The sequence below is a fragment of the Trichomycterus rosablanca genome, chromosome 2, assembly GCF_030014385.1.
Source record: "Trichomycterus rosablanca isolate fTriRos1 chromosome 2, fTriRos1.hap1, whole genome shotgun sequence".
Classification (NCBI taxonomy): Eukaryota; Metazoa; Chordata; class Actinopteri; order Siluriformes; family Trichomycteridae; genus Trichomycterus; species Trichomycterus rosablanca.
In genome coordinates, this window is record NC_085989.1 from 23,301,017 (window position 1) to 23,321,174 (window position 20,158).

A 20,158-nucleotide genomic window follows, 5' to 3' on the forward strand; every position below is an offset into this window, starting at 1 on the left:
ACACACACTTAACTGAGCTATTTGATGTTCTTTTCATGCCTGACAATATGTCCAACAGTGAGCTCACTTTAAAGGCTAATTCACTCGCTGCAGCATATCCTTCAGATCTGAACATGAGCCTGGCAGATGAATTGATACAATACAAATCATTCATAACAGAAAAAGAAAAATGTCCTAGTAAAATGCTCAAAACCATGATAAATTTGAATTTACAGTCAACCTTTCCAAATGTCTACATTTGCCCAGGGGCCCAGACTATCCTTCATCCGTCCTTGACTGAAAGGTTGAGAGTTCGAATCCCAGCTCTGCCATGCAGCCACTGTTGGGCCCCTGAGCAAGGTCTTTAACCCTCTCTGCTCCAGGGGCGCAGTACAATGGCTGACCCTGCGCTCTGACCCCAGCTTCCAAACAAACTGGGATACGCAAAGAAGAATTTCGTTGTACTGTACACCTGTATATGTATATATATGACAAATAAAGGCATTCTATCTAAAATAACGAGAGAAAATCTACACAGACAATAACTATTTTTAATATGTTAGAAATATAGTAACACAGGCATTTGAGACTACCATCATTACACACACTCTATTCAATGTTTTGTTTTATTTTGTTTATGCATTTTCTTCCCTTTTTCTCCCTTTTTAGTGCGTCCAATTGCCTGATTGCATCATGCTTCCTCTACACCAATGCCGATCCCTGCTCTGATTGAGGAAAATGAAGCTAACCCACACCCCCTACGACACGTGGGCAGCATGCCGTATGCATCTTATCACCTACACTTTGAGGAGTACTGTGCAGCTCAGCACTGTGTATGGAGAGACACACCCTGAGAGCACTCTTTTCTCATCTCTGTGCAGGCACCATCAATCAGCCAGCAGAGGTCGTATTTGCATTAGTTATGAGAGAGAGACCCTATCGGGCTTAGTCCCGCCCATATCTGAACAACAGGCCAATCGTTGTTCATGTGGCTGCTCAGCCTAGCCGGCAGGCAGACCTAAGATTCGATAAAATTTATTTGAGATCCCAGCTCTGGTTCCAGCGTGTGTTTTTACCACTCAATTCAATTTTAATTTAAAGAGTTTGAATTCAGGATAAAATTTCTATTTTTTAATTTATTTTATTTTTAATTTTTTCCCGTACATGAGTGTATTTTGGATAGTTAAGAAGTTCAGTCTCTGTAGTGCTGGTATTGCACTGTGTACAAACTGTTCTGTGGGAAACCAGACCCATTCAGGCCTGGATTCAAAATCACACAACCATAACAGTAAAAAAAATTGAAACTCATAATGTGACTCAATCGTGTGTATGTATGGCTCCCATGAGCCTTTATGCATTCTAGACAACGGGCTGGGCATGCTCCTGATGACATGGCGGAAGGTGTCCTGGAGGATCTCCTCCCAGACTTAGATCCTGGACACTCTGTGGTGCTACTAGGCATCATCAGACAGACTGATATCTAACATCCCAAAGGTTCTCAATTGGATTCAAGTCTGAGGAACGTGAGCACCAGTCAATGGCATTATTGCCTTTGTCCCCAGGGAACTGCATGCACACTTTGGTCACATGAGGCTGGGCATTGTCCTGCTCAAAGGAGGAACCCAGGGCCCAAGGTCTGACAGTGGCGCTGAGAATTTAATCCCTGTACCTAACAGCAGTCAGGGTACCGTTGGCTATCATGTGTAGGTTTGTGTGACCATCCAAGAATATGCCTCCCCAGACCATCACTGACCCACCACCAAACCGGTCATGCTGGATGATGTTGCAGGCAGCATAACAATCACTATGGTGTCTTCAGACACTTTCATGTCTGTCCCATGTGCTCAGTGTGAACCTGTTCTCTGGTGAATGGCAGCTGAGCTGCACGGTGATGTAGGTCTCACTTCATGACAATTTGGTCAGAAACATGCATACAAGCAGCCCACTAGAGGTAATTTTTGAAGCTCTCTGGCAGTGCCTCTCCTGTTCCTCATGGCACAAAGAATCAGATACCTGTCCTACTGCTGGGTTGATGCCCTTCTACTGTCCTGTCCAATTTTTTAAATTTTGTCACTTATAAATGTATGTAAAAAGATTGATTTTAACAACCATTTAGGTTGGTCATCTAGGTAGGCAGGTAAAAAGAAAAAATAGGAATGATCCTATATCCACACTTAATTTAAGGTTTGTAATAATTTAAGGTTTGTTTGTTTATTAATATTTTAATGTCATGTTTTACACTTTGGTCACATTCATGACCAACGGTAAAGGTTACACATAATTCACATAACACATGAGGGTTTTTTTTTTTAACAAGTTAAAAAAAAAAAGCAATGCTTTTTTATTAAGCCTGTATACGTGCAACATAGAAATGGTTTATCCATGAAAAGCCACCACTTTCTAAATTTTAGCCAAAGTGACAGTTGATGTACCAGTAATACATTTCCCAAGTATTGTGTAAAAAAAAAGGAAGGCTACTTTGCTTATTCAAATACTGTGTATTACTGTTCAAATGTCTTCATACATTGATCAAAATCATAGATTGTAGTATAAGCCTTTTTAAATATTAAACAGTACATTTACCTTACAAAGAATAAGACGGAACATAATTTAAACACATTCATTTTAATGAAAATTAAATGTTTACAAATTACAAACAAAGGCTAATCTACAAAGTACAGCATAACAATCTGGAATGAAAGCATAATGACAAAAAATATTAAAAAGACCAAAAATAATTAGCCCTGACATCTGAGCAATATAAACACGGCTGAATTGATGTCAATTATCCAGAGCATCCTCTGCACCCACAGTGTGTGCACTCGATGATACGACCCTGAGTGAAAGAGATAAAACATGCAATACATGTTAGTAGTAAAAGGGTTTATTTCTAATAACTGACAAATAAGCAAAATAATTCAACTTTAAAGTATCAAGGTGACCCATCATAAACAACTTCAAAATGACTTACCACTTCAAGTTTGCCTTTGGGAACTCTACATATGCAGTTTGTTCCAAAGTTTGTGTCCCGTGTCTGAATGCAGCGCAGACAACAAAGATTTTCATAGCCTTGCTTCTTCCACTTTGCTATCAGATTCTTGTCTGCATAACCTTCTTTTATACAATAATCATAGAGCTCTGAAAAGCAAAGAGATAACTCGTTAGCATTACTGAAACATTTCACTCTGATGTTATCACAGTTTTCACACTGTGCATATTTGTATAGTACAATTTATTTCTTAATATTATTTCCATATGGAGCTCTGCATCCAAAAATCATGCTAGGACAATACACTAATCATTTAATTCTGACTAACCATTATAAATAAAATTGTGTCATTCTAACCAAAAAACCCATTAAAATGATAAACACATAAGTAATCTTTGTATAAAACTAAACATAAAATTAAAAAAAGAGCTTAATTTAGTAACGTGGCAATAAGGTAGAACAGTAGCGTGAACATACCATAGTACAGCATTATGGGGTAATGTATTTTAAACAAAGTAGACAGCTACCAGTCCATAAGAAAATGAGCCTAACTAAATAATAAAAATAAAATTCCAATATACTGTAATAATACAAATAATAATAATTGAGATGTCTGAAATGTATATTATTACATTACTACAGACATTATGTAGGTTGGGAATGTGATGCCATCCCATAGCTGGCCAGCATGTCACTGTAACTGCACACTACCTAAAAGTTATTTTAGAAAGGCCAAACGAGCTGTTTGTCCATGTAAAAATAAGTAATAATTAAAAAAAACTTTGCTTTTCACAATATATTTCAACAGGCGTACTCCACATACCCTAGTAAAAGACAATACAATGACCAGGGTTGCTTTGAGAACTGAAAACTGAAATACTAAAGAAAACATTATGCTGGGACAAGCTACAAAATAAAATTTTGGATAAAATATAGTGAAATAATAACATATTAGATATAACGGTTTTAAAACTTCCAATAACCTGTATAAATTAGTTTATTTATTTATTAGAATATTAATGTCATATTTTACACTCTTTGGTTACAGTCATGACAGGAACGGTAGTTACTCGTTACACAAGATTCATCATTTCACAAGGTTATATTGAACACAGTCATGGACAATTTGGTATTTCCAATTCACCTCACTTGCATGTCTTTGGACTGTGGGAGGAAACGGAGCACCCAGAGGAAACCCATGCAGACACGGGGAGAACATGCAAACTCCACACAGAAAGGACCCGTACCTCCCCATCTGGGAATCGAACCCAGGACCTTCTTGCTGTGAGCCACAGTGCCGTCCCAACCTGTATATATTAAGAGTGCCGTACGACGTAAGGATTTGCAAACCAGTTAGCGGTGATACACGATTTGAATGAAGGTATTTAACTTTCCGTAAATTACACTGTCAGGATGATAGAACAGCTCAAGCCTTTTCACACTAACGGGTAAAATGTATGACTGTGTTATTTGGTTTTTCATTCTTATCAGATATTAGGACTGGCCTGGCAAGACTACCTTTGATGTAAATTAACAGGGCCTTTTATTTTGGGCAGTTGTAGCCTTGCAGTTAAGGTACAGAACTAGTAATCAGAAGGTCACTGGTTTAAGCCCCACCACTGCCAGGTTGCTACTGTTGGGCCCTTGAGCGAGGCCCTTAACCCTCAATTGCTCAGACTGTACACTGTAACTGTAATGTAAGTGGCACTGGATGGTATACTCCTGAATAAAGGTACCTCTACTGATTGCTTTCCTCTTATAGAACAGGTCGAAGATGTAGCGGCTCCTCTGATGATGAAGTCTGAATATCGGCCACAGTGACTCCACTTTTCGTTTCCCCTCATGAGGGTCTGTTTCAGCTGAAAATAACATTGTAATACGTATTAAAGCAACGTTCTATCTAAATGTCAATCGGTTAGAATCGGTTAGTAGTGATCTATGTAACTAAACGAATTAACAATACAAATCAGATAAACAACAGTTCCCGTTAACTGGTTAGCCAAATGCTAAAGTACACACTGAGTAAATCTTACTCTTCTCATACCTTCCCTCATTTTTTGATCCAGTTCATCCAGAGTAGGCTCAATCAGCTCCCAGCCGTCTGGTGGTGGTTTCCTGCTCCTTTTTACTTTAGGCATGATTTCTCTTTAATTAAAAATAAATCGGAGGAGCTCTGCTGTTTATAAAGTGCTGGTGTACAAAATTAGCCCTCAGTCGCCTTCTGTTTGCGTCACCAGAGAGGTCCTACTGCTCAAATGCACAACTATCCTTTTATAAAACCACCTAAAATAGTTTTTTAAATGCAAAAAATATTGACACTTATCAATTTGTAATACTTTGAACACCTGTAATTTTTCAAATTTTATTCTTTATTGCACTGTGTACATTTTAAGTATGAGCAAATTATGTTGTATTGCAGTGCACCAATGACTTTAGGTTTTTAAACTTTATTTTATTATAAATATTAGGGATTTTAGCAGTAGAGATTATATTATTATTTTGAATGAATATAAAAGACTCATAAAAGCACACCAACTCTTTACAAAATCCCTGGAGTTTCCCTGTATTAGTCAAAATGAATGTATTAGTCATGTTTGTGTTATTTTCCAAAAAGCAAAATTACTTTAATTATCTAATAACTTAATGTCCTAACACAATATATATATAAAACCGACCGACTGAGAGAATAAAACTAAAATAAGCATTTAGTGATGGCAGTATATTGCATCAGGTTAGGAGTCCTGTAGACTGCCTGGGAGAAATAATAAATACGGTGACATGTAGAGACAACATTTAGATTTTCTGTCAGTTTGATTTTACATTTCGAAAGAAACAAATATTCTCGCTTATTTTATCCCTGCGCTTTTATTTGAATAATTTGTTCACTAATAATTCTTGTTTTTAGTGTCAAGTGGATAGGACTACGCTTTACGAAACTTTAGACACTGTTAGCATTGCAGCTACCTCGCTACAGCTAACATCTTTATCTTTAACTTAACTTCAGCCTAACATCGTATAAATTACACATTTCTATTCATATTAATTAATTTTATTTATATTAAGTGCCTGCTGCTATCTATTCATTATGCCTAAAGGAGGTAAGAAATTTTTCTTTTTTAGCCACAACACAGCTGTCATTTTAGACAGCTGGTACAGAATAATAATACCAATAACGGCAGCAGCAGCAACAACAACAACAACAACAATAATAATAATAAATGTAATATTATGCATGCCCTTTGTAGCTGTCTTTATGTAAAATATTCTGACGTCACGTCTAATCTGAGTTCACATTTGCACCACTTTTACATGATATCAGTGATCTTGAGATTTAATTCGCCCACACATTATAAAAGAAAAAGCCTTTATATTAATATTACATTATACTGAAATAATACACAACATATAGAAGTAGCTTGTATAAAAATAAACTTGGTTGATTTTACATCCATGTTATGGGGGGTGGCACAGTGGCTAAGTGAGTAGCACTGTCACCTCACAGCAAGAAGGTCCTGGGTTCGATCCCCAGGTGGGGCGGTCCGGGTCCTTTCTGTGTGGAGTTTGCATGTTCTCCCGTGTCCGTGTGGGTTTCCTCCGGGTGCTCCGGTTTCCTCCCACAGTCCAAAGACATGCAAGTGAGATTCATTGAAGATACTAAATTGTCCATGACCTTGTCAACTGATGAATCTTGTGTAATGAGTAACTACCGTTCCTGTCATGAATGTAACCAAAGTGTAAAACATGATGTTAAAATCCTAATAAAACAAACCATCCATGTTATGCACATGTTTAAACTTCATTAATATGTTCTTAATAAATAAGCTTAGATCTCTTCTAAATTGCACGTTATAATCTAAGAATAATTTAGGCAAGATGGAGTGTCTTTATTTGCCATATACTGGACATGTGTACAATACAATGAATTATTTTCCACATACCCAGAGAGCAATTGTACAGCGCCCCTGCAGCCGAGAGGGTTAAGGGGATGCATGGCAGAGCCACAATTTGAACCCACAACCTTCCAGTTGGTAACCCACGGCTCTACCCACTAGTAGGGTGACCGTCCTCTTTTTCTCGGATGTGTCTTCTTTCTAAATCCACTCACCAAAAATGTCCGGCATTCGGAAAGTAAATTAAATTAAAGTTAAAAACACTCCTAATAAATTAGCTGATACCATTGCACAATACATCAAACAGACTACAAAAGATTTTTAATAATAGTTGATTCGTCAAAACAAAACACAAAACGAAATATACTTCATAAAAAAAATGGTAGCAACCTGGTCCCACTGCAGGGGGTCTCACTTTACAAGGTGTAACGTAAAGCCTCCACAAGGGGGCGTTTGTGTACAACTTCATTTTTTTATGGGCCTGTTAAAAATTGTTTATTAATTATTATTATTATTATTGTCTGCGACCCATTAAAAAAACCCTGTTCTACAGCACCATTATGTACTGAGTGGCCACATGGTACACAATTCATGACTTTATTGAGTGGGCAAACTTCTATCCAATGCACCCCTAGTGTAGTCTTAAGGAGCCAGCAAAACTGACTAAAAAGCATGAAATTAAGCTACATCCACAGAACTTATGTTCTAACAGCAACTGAGTTTATCCGTAACACAAGAAAAACAATGCCTTTACCTTTTTGCGTGGATATCAGAGCACCACTTAGCTCCAATAAAATAACCTAAGTATTTACATTTTTATAACTGCATCTGCCATTTCCTTTAGCATATATTTTTCTGACTATATTGTTTCATTATTTAAAAATATATATTTTATTGTTACAGCAGCTAAACAAAAGATGCTTTCAAAAGATAATTTCAGTACTGTTAGTTATTTCGAGGGATAATTGAGATCTGTGTTATCAAGTCAGTTATAAATATGAACTCCGTGTAGACTCAAAATCCAAGCTTTTTTTTTCAGGCAAGAAGGGTGGACACAAAGGTCGGATGAGAACATACACAAGTCCTGAAGAGATAGATGCTCAAATGAAAGCTGAAAAAGAACGTAAAAAGGTAATGTTAATTCATGATTATGTAACAGATAAAAAAAGAATAATTGTGTTACCATACCTAGGTTAATATAAATACTAGTTCAGCTAGATTCTAAATGACCAGAATTAAATACATGCAACATTACAAATACCAGGATATCTAAATATTAATGCCCCCACATTATCTTGTTATCCAATAATTACAAGCTGGATAGCTAATTGCAAGTGAAGTATAGTAGTTTGTATTTGGTAAATTCAAACATGTTTAGGACTAGAGTCTCCAACCGAATGACCATATTGTCTGCAACTTATTTAACAGTTGCCAATCCTGTATAAACATAGTCTATCCATAGTGACTAAATCAGAACATCTACAATATTGGCTGCGTTCACAAATATCACACTACTGTACAACAAAGTAAACTGTACTAAAATAGTACACTGTCACTGGTGTAGTCTGTATTTTGATACTATGTAAGCAGGCTTACTAACTAATCACTAAACTAACAAGGGGTTTGAGTGTAATTTTTTGTAGTTGTAGTTTTGCAAGTGGAGTTTTCTCTATTCTTGTTTATACAAGACTTCAGCTGTTTAACAGTCAGTGGTCATCATTGCCTGATTTTCCTCTTTATGTTGCACCATACATTTCAATAAAAGACAGATCTGGACTGCAGTCAGGCCAGTCAAGCACACGAATTCTGTCTACAAAGCCACACAGTTGTGTGTTTTTGTATGCAATGCTGTTGCGTACAAAATAAAGCCTGGCATTGTTACTAAAAAAATCAAGGATCTACCGGGAATAGACTTCGCCCTGATAGCAGCATGTGCAGCTATAAAATACCAATATACACCCCCTTGTCAGTGGTATCTTCCCACATATACGAGTCGCTCATGCCACGGTCACCAATACACCCCCATACTATGACAGATGTTGGCTTTTGCACCTTTCGCTAATAACAGACAGGATGGTCCTTTTCATCTTTTGCACAGAGAACTTGACGTCTGTTTTTCCCAAATATAAACTAAACCATGGAGTCATCAGATTACAGGACATGACCCAGAAAAATCAGAGGTGTTTCTGCATAGAATTAATGTATGGCTTTCTCTTTGTGTAATAGAGTTTCAGGTTCCATTTGTTGATGCAGCGGTGGTCTGTGTTAAATGACAATGGTTTTCTGAAGTACTCCTGAGCCCATATGGCTATATTTATCACAGTAGCATGACTGTTTTACATGCTTTTTCTTTCTTTCTTTCTTTCTTTCTTTCTTTCTTTCTTTCTTTCTTTCTTTCTTTCTTTCTTTCTTTCTTTCTGAATGATTGAATGAATGAATGAATGAATTTACATTCTGTTTTTATTAGTTTTGAATTACAGGTTGTGACCTGTGACTACAGTTGTGATAACTGTGATCCTATAAAACTATCACAATTAGAATTGTTAAATGAGTTCATGTCAATTATTATATGCATGTTTTTAAGTTTTGTGAACTTTTGAGTTTTGTGGATTACATAACAAAAATATCAGAAATTTCTCACAGGTTGAACAAGAGGAAGAAGGAGCCGCAGTGAATGATAACCAAACAGATGACAAACTGAATGAATCTGGTTCTGAGGACAGTGATGATGAGGGTTCTCAAGTAAGTGTTAGCTTAGTCTGTGTCCACACAAATACACAAATGTTATTCTGTTGTATTTTTTTCTTTCTGTTTTCTTACTTGCCAAAATAATACACACCAGAAGTGTTTTGGAAAATCTTTCTATTTATAGCAAAAGTCCAAGACACTGTACAAACACTGACATAAGCATGCCAAACCAAAAAGCAGCAACAGTAAATCATATTTAATGTAACATGCCTGAAGAACATTATGTGCTCGTGTTGTGCAGTATATGCAAATTATGTAACCACTTGGTGGATTAAGGAATACTAAGCACAGCACATGGTGATGCTTCTGCTTTACAGTAAGATACAGTATGTTAAATTGTAAACAATAAATAACATTCAACATCACTGACAGAGTAATATAATCTGGTTGTCTGTGATGATTTAGAAACATGAACTTAAAATGGCTCAAAGTCACTTTCCTGAATTGAAAACTATGATTTATTTTATGTTCTGTTGTAATGCTTGTGGTGCAGTCTAATAGGTAAAGTTAAACTAGCCCTGTTTGTATAAGCACGATCAGTTATCGATCATACAAGGAATTAGAGGGCCATGTCAAAGACTTTATAGAACATTCTATAAACACAAATTAACAGTCTAAGTTGCTGTATTTGCAATGGCTGAATCATAAAGTTGATGAAAATATGCATGGCAATTTCAGCCCATTATGATTTCTAGAAGTATAAAACTAAAAGATTAAGAATTGATTTTCCTTTTGTCACAGAAAAGAAAGGGTGTGGAGGGACTTATAGATATTGAAAATCCCAATCGAGAAGCTCAGAAAGCAAAGAAAGTAACAGATCTTGAACTGGATGGACCCAGACAGCTGTCTAGAAGGGAGAGGTAAGAGCCATTAAGATAAATGAAGCAAATACACTGATCAGCCATAACATTAAAACCACCTCCTTGTTTCTACACTCACTGTCCATTTTATCAGCTCCACTTACCATATAGAAGCACTTTGTAGTTCTACAATTACTGACTGTAGTCCATCTGTACTCCACAGAGTAGGTATTATTTGGGTGGTGGATCATTCTCAGCACTGGAGTGACACTGACATGGTGGTGGTGTGTTAGTGTGTGTTGTGCTGGTATGAGTGGATCAGACACAGCAGCGCTGCTGGAGTTTGAGTTGGTCATCTTCTAGACCTTCATTAGTGGTCACAGGACGCTGCCCATGGAGCGTTGTTGGCTGGATATATTTGGTTGGTGGACTATTCTCAATCCAGCAGTGACAGTGAGGTGTTTAAAAACTCCATCAGCGCTGCTGTGTCTGATCCACTCATACCAGCACAACACACTAACACACCACCACCATGTCAGTGTCACTGCAGTGCTGAGAATGATCCACCACCCAAATTATACCTGCTCTGTAGTGGTCCTGGGAGAGTCCTGACCGTTGATGAACAGCATAAAAGGGGGCTAACAAAGTATGCAGAGAAACAGATGGACTACAGTCAGTAATTGTAGAACTACAAAGTGCTTCTGTATGGTAAGTGGAGTTTGTATTGCCCGACTCTAAATGCAAACATGTCTGCTAATCATTTCAGAGAGGAGATAGAAAAGCAGAAGGCAAAGGAAAGGTACATGAAGCTTCATTTAGCAGGAAAGACAGATCAAGCCAAGTCAGACCTTGCTCGCCTTGCCATAGTTCGAAAGCAACGTGAAGAGGCAGCTAAGAAGAAAGAAGAGGACAGGAAAGGTAAATACGGGATGCATTGGTTTGCTCTGGATAACCCACAAAAGCATAAAAGCTTACATAAGACATATCAGATGTTAAAAAATATTATTTTGATTCATGTTTTTTTTTTTATTGTAGCAAAGGAAGAGGCACAAGCAGCAGCGGCAGCAGCAAAAGGACTTCATACCCTATCCCTTAAATAATAGTCAATGGGATAAATGGTTTTATTTGATTTGTGAACCAGTGCAGTATATACATTTACTGACATTATTATACTGTTTTTGAGGACAAGTTTGATCATGATTTTATGCTTTATGAGAAAGTGCTATACAATGTTCCACTCAAAAGGAATATTTACGCTTTGAAAGTATAAGTAGGCCTTATACAGGTGCATCTCAAATATAAGATATATGACAGTTTACCTTTTTAAATTTAATTATGAACAGAAATAATCTTTTTCATGATATTCGTATTTGTTGAGGTGCACTTGTATATAACGGATACAGTGATGCTTATGAGAGGGTCTAGATGTTCTTACCAAAGCAAGTAATTCACAGTGATGATTCTAGATCATATATTTATTAATATATTGATTAGTGTAAACCCGATGAATGTAACTGCTGTCAAAAGAAGTGATAGTTTAAGATGTAAGCAAAAAAACATAACTATTTGTTACAATACAACTGGTGCACCTGAGCTTTACTTAACAATGTCTTCATATTTTACTAACATTAACAAAGACTCAAATGTTAGTATAAGTCTTATGATGTCTATCAAGAGATATACTGTCACAATGTTGGATGCATCTGAATGGTCATTTACCTGTTTGATAATGAATAAGTACACTTGCTATTCAGACTGGCCTTCAGTGATGGTAGAAAAAACCCAAAACACACACACACACACACACACACACACACACACTAGCAATGTATATCATTAACTGAAAAATTAATTTACTGTAATTGCAAACATTTAGGTCATACATTAAAAGACACTGGTTCATAGTAATGAATCTGAGTGTAAATATTTAAGGTGCTCGCTTATCTACAGATTCTTGGTCAAGCAACGTAATAAAATAAAGATTAAATGTGGAAGCACTTTATGCAGCTGCCTTTTTTTCTAAGAACTTAATCAGCACACAGCACGATTCTCAAGTCGATCTCTGTTTATGTCAGGACTTAAGACTAAGTATGGTCTTTAAAAGTACAACCGCAAAACATAAAAAGTTGGGACAGCATGGAAAATGCAAATGATTAAAACAGAGTTTCTTACATTTACTTTGACTTTTATTTGATTGCATACATTATGAACCTGAGATACAGTGGGGTCAAAAAGTATTTAGTCAGCCACTGATTGTGCAGGTTCTCCTACTTAGAAAGATGAGAGAGGTCTGTAATTTTCATCATAGGTACACTTCAACTATGAAAGACAAAATGAGAAAAAAAAATCCAGGAAATCACATTGTAGGATTTTTAAAGAAATTATTTGTAAATTATGGTGGAAAATAAGTATTTGGTCAATAACAAACAAGCAAGATTTCTGGCTCTCACAGACCTGTAACTTCTTCATTAAGAAGCTCTTCTGTCCTCCACTCGTTACCTGTATTAATGGCACCTGTTTGACATCGTTATCTGTATAAAAGACACCTGTCCACAGCCTCAAACAGTCAGACTCCAAACTCAACCATGGCCAAGACCAAAGAGCTGTTGAAGGACACCAGGAAGAAAACTGTAGACCTGCACCAGGCTGGGAAGAGTGAATCTACAATAGGCAAGCAGGTTGGTGTGAATAAATCAACTGTGGGAGCAATTGTAAGAAAATGGAAGACATACAAGACCATTGATAATCTCCCTTGGGGTCAAGGGGCCATGTATTGTGCGATTTTAAGCCCAAACCTCCTTCCATCAGTGAGAGCATTGAAGATGGAACGTGGCTGGGTCTTCCAGCATGACAATGATCCCAAACACACCGCTCGGGCAACGAAGGAGTGGCTCCGTAAAAAGCATTTCAAGGCCCTGGAGTGGCCTAGCCAGTCTCCAGACCTCAACCCCATAGAAAATTTTTGGAGTCCGTGTTGCCCAGCGACAGCCCCAAAACATCACTGCTCTAGAGGAGATCTGCATGGAGGAATGGGCCAAAATACCAGCTACAGTGTGTGCAAACCTGGTGAAGACTTACAGGAAACGTTTGATCTCTGTCATTGCCAACAAAGGTTATGTTACAAAGTATTGAGTTGAACTTTTGTTATTGACCAAATACTTATTTTCCACCATAATTTACAAATAAATTCTTTAAAAATCCTACAATGTTATTTCCTGGATTTTTTTTTCTCATTTTGTCTCTCATAGTTGAAGTGTACCTATGATGAAAATTACAGACCTCTCTCATCTTTCTAAGTAGGAGAACCTGCACAATCAGTGGCTGACTAAATACATTTTGACCCCAATGTATTTCATGTTTAATCTGCTCAACGTAATTTCATTTATTAATAAGCATCCATTCCTGCATTTCAGGCCTGCAACACATTCCAAAAAAGTTGGGACAGTAAAGCATTTACCACTTTGTAATTTGCCATTCCTTTCACCACACTTAAAATACGTTTTGGCACTGAGAATACCAAGTGATTTAGTGTTTCAGCTTTTATTTTGTCCTATTCTTCCTGCAAACACGCCTTAAGATGTGCAACAGTACGGGGTCGTCGTCGCATTTTTCGTTTCAAAATTCTCCACACATTCTATACAGGTCCTTCTCAAAAAATTAGCATATTGTGATAAAGTTCATTATTTTCCATAATGTAATCATAAAAATTAAACTTTCATATATTTTAGATTCATTGCACACCAACTGAAATATTTCAGGTCTTTTATTGTTTTAATACTGATGATTTTGGCATACAGCTCATGAAAACCCAAAATTCCTATCTCAAAAAATTAGCATATTTCATCCGACCAATAAAAGAAAAGTGTTTTTAATACAAAAAAAGTCAACCTTCAAATAATTATGTTCAGTTATGCACTCAATACTTGGTCGGGAATCCTTTTGCAGAAATGACTGCTTCAATGCGGCGTGGCATGGAGGCAATCAGCCTGTGGCACTGCTGAGGTGTTATGGAGGCCCAGGATGCTTCGATAGCGGCCTTAAGCTCATCCAGAGTGTTGGGTCTTGTGTCTCTCAACTTTCTCTTCACAATATCCCACAGATTCTCTATGGGGTTCAGGTCAGGAGAGTTGGCAGGCCAATTGAGCACAGTAATACCATGGTCAGTAAACCATTCACCAGTGGTTTTGGCACTGTGAGCAGGTGCCAGGTCGTGCTGAAAAATGAAATCTTCATCTCCATAAAGCTTTTCAGCAGATGGAAGCATGAAGTGCTCCAAAATCTCCTGATAGCTAGCTGCATTGACCCTGCCCTTGATAAAACACAGTGGACCAACACCAGCAGCTGACATGGCACCCCAGACCATCACTGACTGTGGGTACTTGACACTGGACTTCAGGCATTTTGGCATTTCCTTCTCCCCAGTCTTCCTCCAGACTCTGGCACCTTGATTTCCGAATGACATGCAAAATTTGCTTTAATCCGAAAACAGTACTTTGGACCACTGAGCAACAGTCCAGTGCTGCTGTTTCTGGTTCAAAAGTGGCTTGACCTGGGGAATGCGGCACCTGTAGCCCATTTCCTGCACACGCCTGTGCACGGTGGCTCTGGATGTTTCTACTCCAGACTCAGTCCACTGCTTCCGCAGGTCCCCCAAGGTCTGGAATCGGCCCTTCTCCACAATCTTCCTCAGGGTCCGGTCACCTCTTCTCGTTGTGCAGTGTTTTCTGCCACACTTTTTCCTTCCCACAGACTTCCCACTGAGGTGCCTTGATACAGCACTTTGGGAACAGCCTATTCGTTCAGAAATTTCTTTCTGTGTCTTACCCTCTTGCTTGAGGGTGTCAATGATGGCCTTCTGGACAGCAGTCAGGTCGGCAGTCTTACCCATGATTGCAGTTTTGAGTAATGAACCAGGCTGGGAGTTTTTAAAAGCCTCAGGAATCTTTTGCAGGTGTTTAGAGTTAATTCGTTGATTCAGATGATTAGGTTAATAGCTCGTTTAGAGAACCTTTTCATGATATGCTAATTTTTTGAGATACGTAGGAATTTTGAGTTTTCATGAGCTGTATGCCAAAATCATCAGTATTAAAACAATAAAAGACCTGAAATATTTCAGTTGGTGTGCAATGAATCTAAAATATATGAAAGTTTAATTTTTATCATTACATTATGGAAAATAATGAACTTTATCACAATATGCTAATTTTTTGAGAAGGACCTGTATATACAGTGTATCACAAAAGTGAGTACACCCCTTACATTTCTGCAAATATTTCATTATATCTTTTCATGGGACAACACTATAGACATGAAACTTGGATATAACTTAGAGTAGTCAGTGTACAGCTTGTATAGCAGTGTAGATTTACTGTCTTCTGAAAATAACTCAACACACAGCCATTAATGTCTAAATAGCTGGCAACATAAGTGAGTACACCCCACAGTGAACATGTCCAAATTGTGCCCAAATGTGTCGTTGTCCCTCCCTGGTGTCATGTGTCAAGGTCCCAGGTGTAAATGGGGAGCAGGGCTGTTAAATTTGGTGTTTTGGGAACAATTCTCTCATACTGGCCACTGGATATTCAACATGGCACCTCATGGCAAAGAACTCTCTGAGGATGTGAGAAATAGAATTGTTGCTCTCCACAAAGATGGCCTGGGCTATAAGAAGATTGCTAACACCCTGAAACTGAGCTACAGCATGGTGGCCAAGGTCATACAGCGGTTTTCCAGGACAGGTTCCACTCGGAACAGGCTTCGCCAGGGTCGACCAAAGAAGTTGAGTCCACGTGTTCGGCGTCATATCCAGAGGTTGGCTTTAAAAAATAGACACATGAGTGCTGCCAGCATTGCTGCAGAGGTTGAAGACGTGGGAGGTCAGCCTGTCAGTGCTCAGACCATACGCCGCACACTGCATCAACTCGGTCTGCATGGTCGTCATCCCAGAAGGAAGCTGACGCACAAGAAAGCCCGCAAACAGTTTGCTGAAGACAAGCAGTCCAAGAACATGGATTACTGGAATGCCCTGTGGTCTGACGAGACCAAGATAAACTTGTTTGGCTCAGATGGTGTCCAGCATGTGTGGCGGCGCCCTGGTGAGAAGTACCAAGACAACTGTATCTTGCCTACAGTCAAGCATGGTGGTGGTAGCATCATGGTCTTGGGCTGCATGAGTGTTGCTGGCACTGGGGAGCTGCAGTTCATTGAGGGAAACATGAATTCCAACATGTACTGTGACATTCTGAAACAGAGCATGATCCCCTCCCTTCGAAAACTGGGCCTCATGGCAGTTTTCCAACAGGATAACGACCCCAAACACAACCTCCAAGATGACAACTGCCTTGCTGAGGAAGCTTAAGGTAAAGGTGATGGACTAAACCCAATTGAGCACCTGTGGCGCATCCTCAAGTGGAAGGTGGAGGAGTTCAAGGTGTCTAACATCCACCAGCTCCGTAATGTCATCATGGAGGAGTGAAAGAAGATTCCAGTAGCAACCTGTGCAGCTCTGGTGAATTCCATGCCCAGGAGGGTTAAGACAGTGCTGGATAATAATGGTGGTCACACAAAATATTGACACTTTGGGCACAATTTGGACATGTTCACTGTGGGGTGTACTCACTTATGTTGCCAGCTATTTAGACATTAATGGCTGTGTGTCGAGTTATTTTCAGAAGACAGTAAATCTACACTGCTATACAAGTTGTACACTGACTACTCTAAGTTATATCCAAGTTTTAGTTCTATAGTGTTGTCCCATGAAAAGATATAATAAAATATTTGCAGAAATGTGAGGGGTGTACTCACTTTTGTGATACACTGTATATATATATATATATAAATATATATATATATGTATATATATATATATATATATGCTGCACACATTACATGGCTGCAGAAGAAGAGGGTATATATATATATACACATATATACATACATATATATATATATATATATATATATACATACAGTGTATCACAAAAGTGAGTACACCCCTCACATTTCTGCAAATATTTTATTATATCTTTTCATGGGACAACACTATAGAAATAAAACTTGGATATAACTTAGAGTAGTCAGTGTACAACTTGTATAGCAGTGTAGATTTACTGTCTTCTGAAAATAACTCAACACACAGCCATTAATGTCTAAATGGCTGGCAACATAAGTAAGTACACCCCACAGTGAACATGTCCAAATTGTGCCCAAAGTGTCAATATTTTGTGTGACCACCATTATTATCCAGCACTGCCTTAACCCTCCTGGGCATGGAATTCACCAGAGCTGCACAGGTTGCTACTGGAATCCTCTTCCACTTCTCCATGATGACATCACGGAGCTGGTGGATGTTAGACACCTTGAACTCCTCCACCTTCCACTTGAGGATGCGCCACAGGTGCTCAATTGGGTTTAGTCCATCACCTTTACCTTCAGCAAGGCAGTTGTCATCTTGGAGGTTGTGTTTGGGGTCGTTATCCTGTTGGAAAACTGCCATGAGGCCCAGTTTTCGAAGGGAGGGGATCATGCTCTGTTTCAGAATGTCACAGTACATGTTGGAATTCATGTTTCCCTCAATGAACTGCAGCTCCCCAGTGCCAGCAACACTAATGCAGCCCAAGACCATGATGCTACCACCACCATGCTTGACTGTAGGCAAGATACAGTTGTCTTGGTACTTCTCACCAGGGCGCCGCCACACATGCTGGACACCATCTGAGCCAAACAAGTTTATCTTGGTCTCGTCAGACCACAGGGCATTCCAGTAATCCATGTTCTTGGACTGCTTGTCTTCAGCAAACTGTTTGCGGGCTTTCTTGTGCGTCAGCTTCCTTCTGGGATGACGACCATGCAGACCGAGTTGATGCAGTGTGCAGCGTATGGTCTGAGCACTGACAGGCTGACCTCCCACGTCTTCAACCTCTGCAGCAATGCTGGCAGCACTCATGTGTCTATTTTTTAAAGCCAACCTCTGGATATGATGCCGAACACGTGGACTCAACTTCTTTGGTAGACCCTGGCGAAGCCTGTTCCGAGTGGAACCTGTCCTGGAAAACCGCTGTATGACCTTGGCCACCATGCTGTAGCTCAGTTTCAGGGTGTTAGCAATCTTCTTATAGCCCAGGCCATCTTTGTGGAGAGCAACAATTCTATTTCTCACATCCTCAGAGAGTTCTTTGCCATGAGGTGCCATGTTGAATATCCAGTGGCCAGTATGAGAGAATTGTACCCAAAACACCAAATTTAACAGCCCTGCTCCCCATTTACACCTGGGACCTTGACACATGACACCAGGGAGGGACAACGACACATTTGGGCACAATTTGGACATGTTCACTGTGGGGTGTACTCACTTATGTTGCCAGCTATTTAGACATTAATGGCTGTGTGTTGAGTTATTTTCAGAAGACAGTAAATCTACACTGCTATACAAGCTGTACACTGACTACTCTAAGTTATATCCAAGATTCATGTCTATAGTGTTGTCCCATGAAAAGATATAATGACATATTTGCAGAAATGTGAGGGGTGTACTCACTTTTGTGATACACTGTATATATATGTATATATATGCATTTTCTCCCTTTTAGTGCTTCCAATTGCCCAATTGCGTCATGCTTCCTCTCCACCAACGTTGATCCCTGCTCTGATTGAGGAGAACGAAGCTAACCCACGCCCCCTCCGACCCCGTATGCATCTTATCACCTACACTTTGACGAGTGCAGCGCAGCTCAGCACTGTGTACGGAGAGACACACCCTGAGAGCACTCTTTTCTCATCTCTGTGCAGGCGCCATCAATCAGCCAGCAGAGGTCATAATTGCATTAGTTATGAGAGAGAGAGACCCTATCCGGCTTAATCCCGCCCATATCTGAACAACAGGCCAATCGTTGTTCATGTGGCTGTACGATGTATTCGAGATGCCAGCTCTGGTTCCAGCGTGTGTTTTTACCACTACGCCACCTGAGCGGCTAATAAGTGCAGCATGTACTTTAATATTTCATGAGGCCATGTACCCTAACGAGGTACCCAAGGGCTTCTGGTGAAAAATAGAGCAGTGGGCATCAGGTTCCTTTCAGTGTAATCTTCCCTCTTTTTACAGCAAATGTCTCATGTGCAGTATCCTGCAAACTGGCCATTTTCTTCTGGTCTTGAAGGTACGAGGCTTCACCTTTTTCTAACAACATAGAATACATACAGGGGTTGGACAAAATAACTGAAACACCTGTCATTTTTGTGTGGGAGGTTTCATGGCTAAATTGGACCAGTCTGGTGGCCAATCTTCATTAATTGCACATTGCACCAGTAAGAGCAGAGTGTGAAGGTTCAATTAGCAGGGTAAGAGCACAGTTTTGCTCAAAATATTGCAATGCACACAACATTATGGGTGACATACCAGAGTTCAAAAGAGGACAAATTGTTGGTGCACGTCTTGCTGGCGCATCCTTGACCAAGACAGCAAGTCTTTGTGATGTATCAAGAGCCACGGTATCCAGGGTAATGTCAGCATACCACCAAGAAGGACAAACCACATCCAACAGGATTAACTGTGGACGCAAGAGGAAGCTGTCTGAAAGGGATGTTCGGGTGCTAACCCGGATTGTATCCAAAAAACATAAAACCACGGCTGCCCAAATCACGGCAGAATTAAATGTGCACCTCAACTCTCCTGTTTCCACCAGAACTGTCCGTCGGGAGCTCCACAGGGTCAATATACACGGCCGGGCTGCTATAGCCAAACCTTTGGTCAATCG

The 20,158-nt window shown here is 39.2% G+C and overlaps 2 protein-coding genes across 2 annotated transcripts; one reads left to right on the forward strand and one right to left on the reverse strand.

Annotated features, from left to right (window-relative positions):
* Positions 1-2,585: 2,585 nt before the first annotated feature.
* bud31 (BUD31 homolog) lies at positions 2,586-5,189 on the reverse strand. Its single transcript, XM_062990420.1, has 4 exons — positions 5,013-5,189; positions 4,705-4,827; positions 2,951-3,117; positions 2,586-2,815 (listed from the first exon to the last, which is right to left on the reverse strand). Exons 1-4 carry the CDS (start codon positions 5,104-5,106, stop codon positions 2,765-2,767), a joined length of 435 nt encoding a protein of 144 aa, XP_062846490.1. The 5' UTR covers positions 5,107-5,189; the 3' UTR covers positions 2,586-2,764.
* A 564-nt stretch (positions 5,190-5,753) lies between these two features.
* Positions 5,754-12,408, forward strand: pdap1b (pdgfa associated protein 1b). The gene is made up of 6 exons (XM_062990421.1): positions 5,754-6,066; positions 7,898-7,989; positions 9,502-9,600; positions 10,348-10,466; positions 11,173-11,324; positions 11,442-12,408. The coding sequence occupies exons 1-6, from the start codon at positions 6,054-6,056 to the stop codon at positions 11,504-11,506; spliced, it is 540 nt and encodes a 179-aa protein (XP_062846491.1). The 5' UTR covers positions 5,754-6,053; the 3' UTR covers positions 11,507-12,408.
* The last annotated feature ends 7,750 nt before the right edge of the window (positions 12,409-20,158 follow it).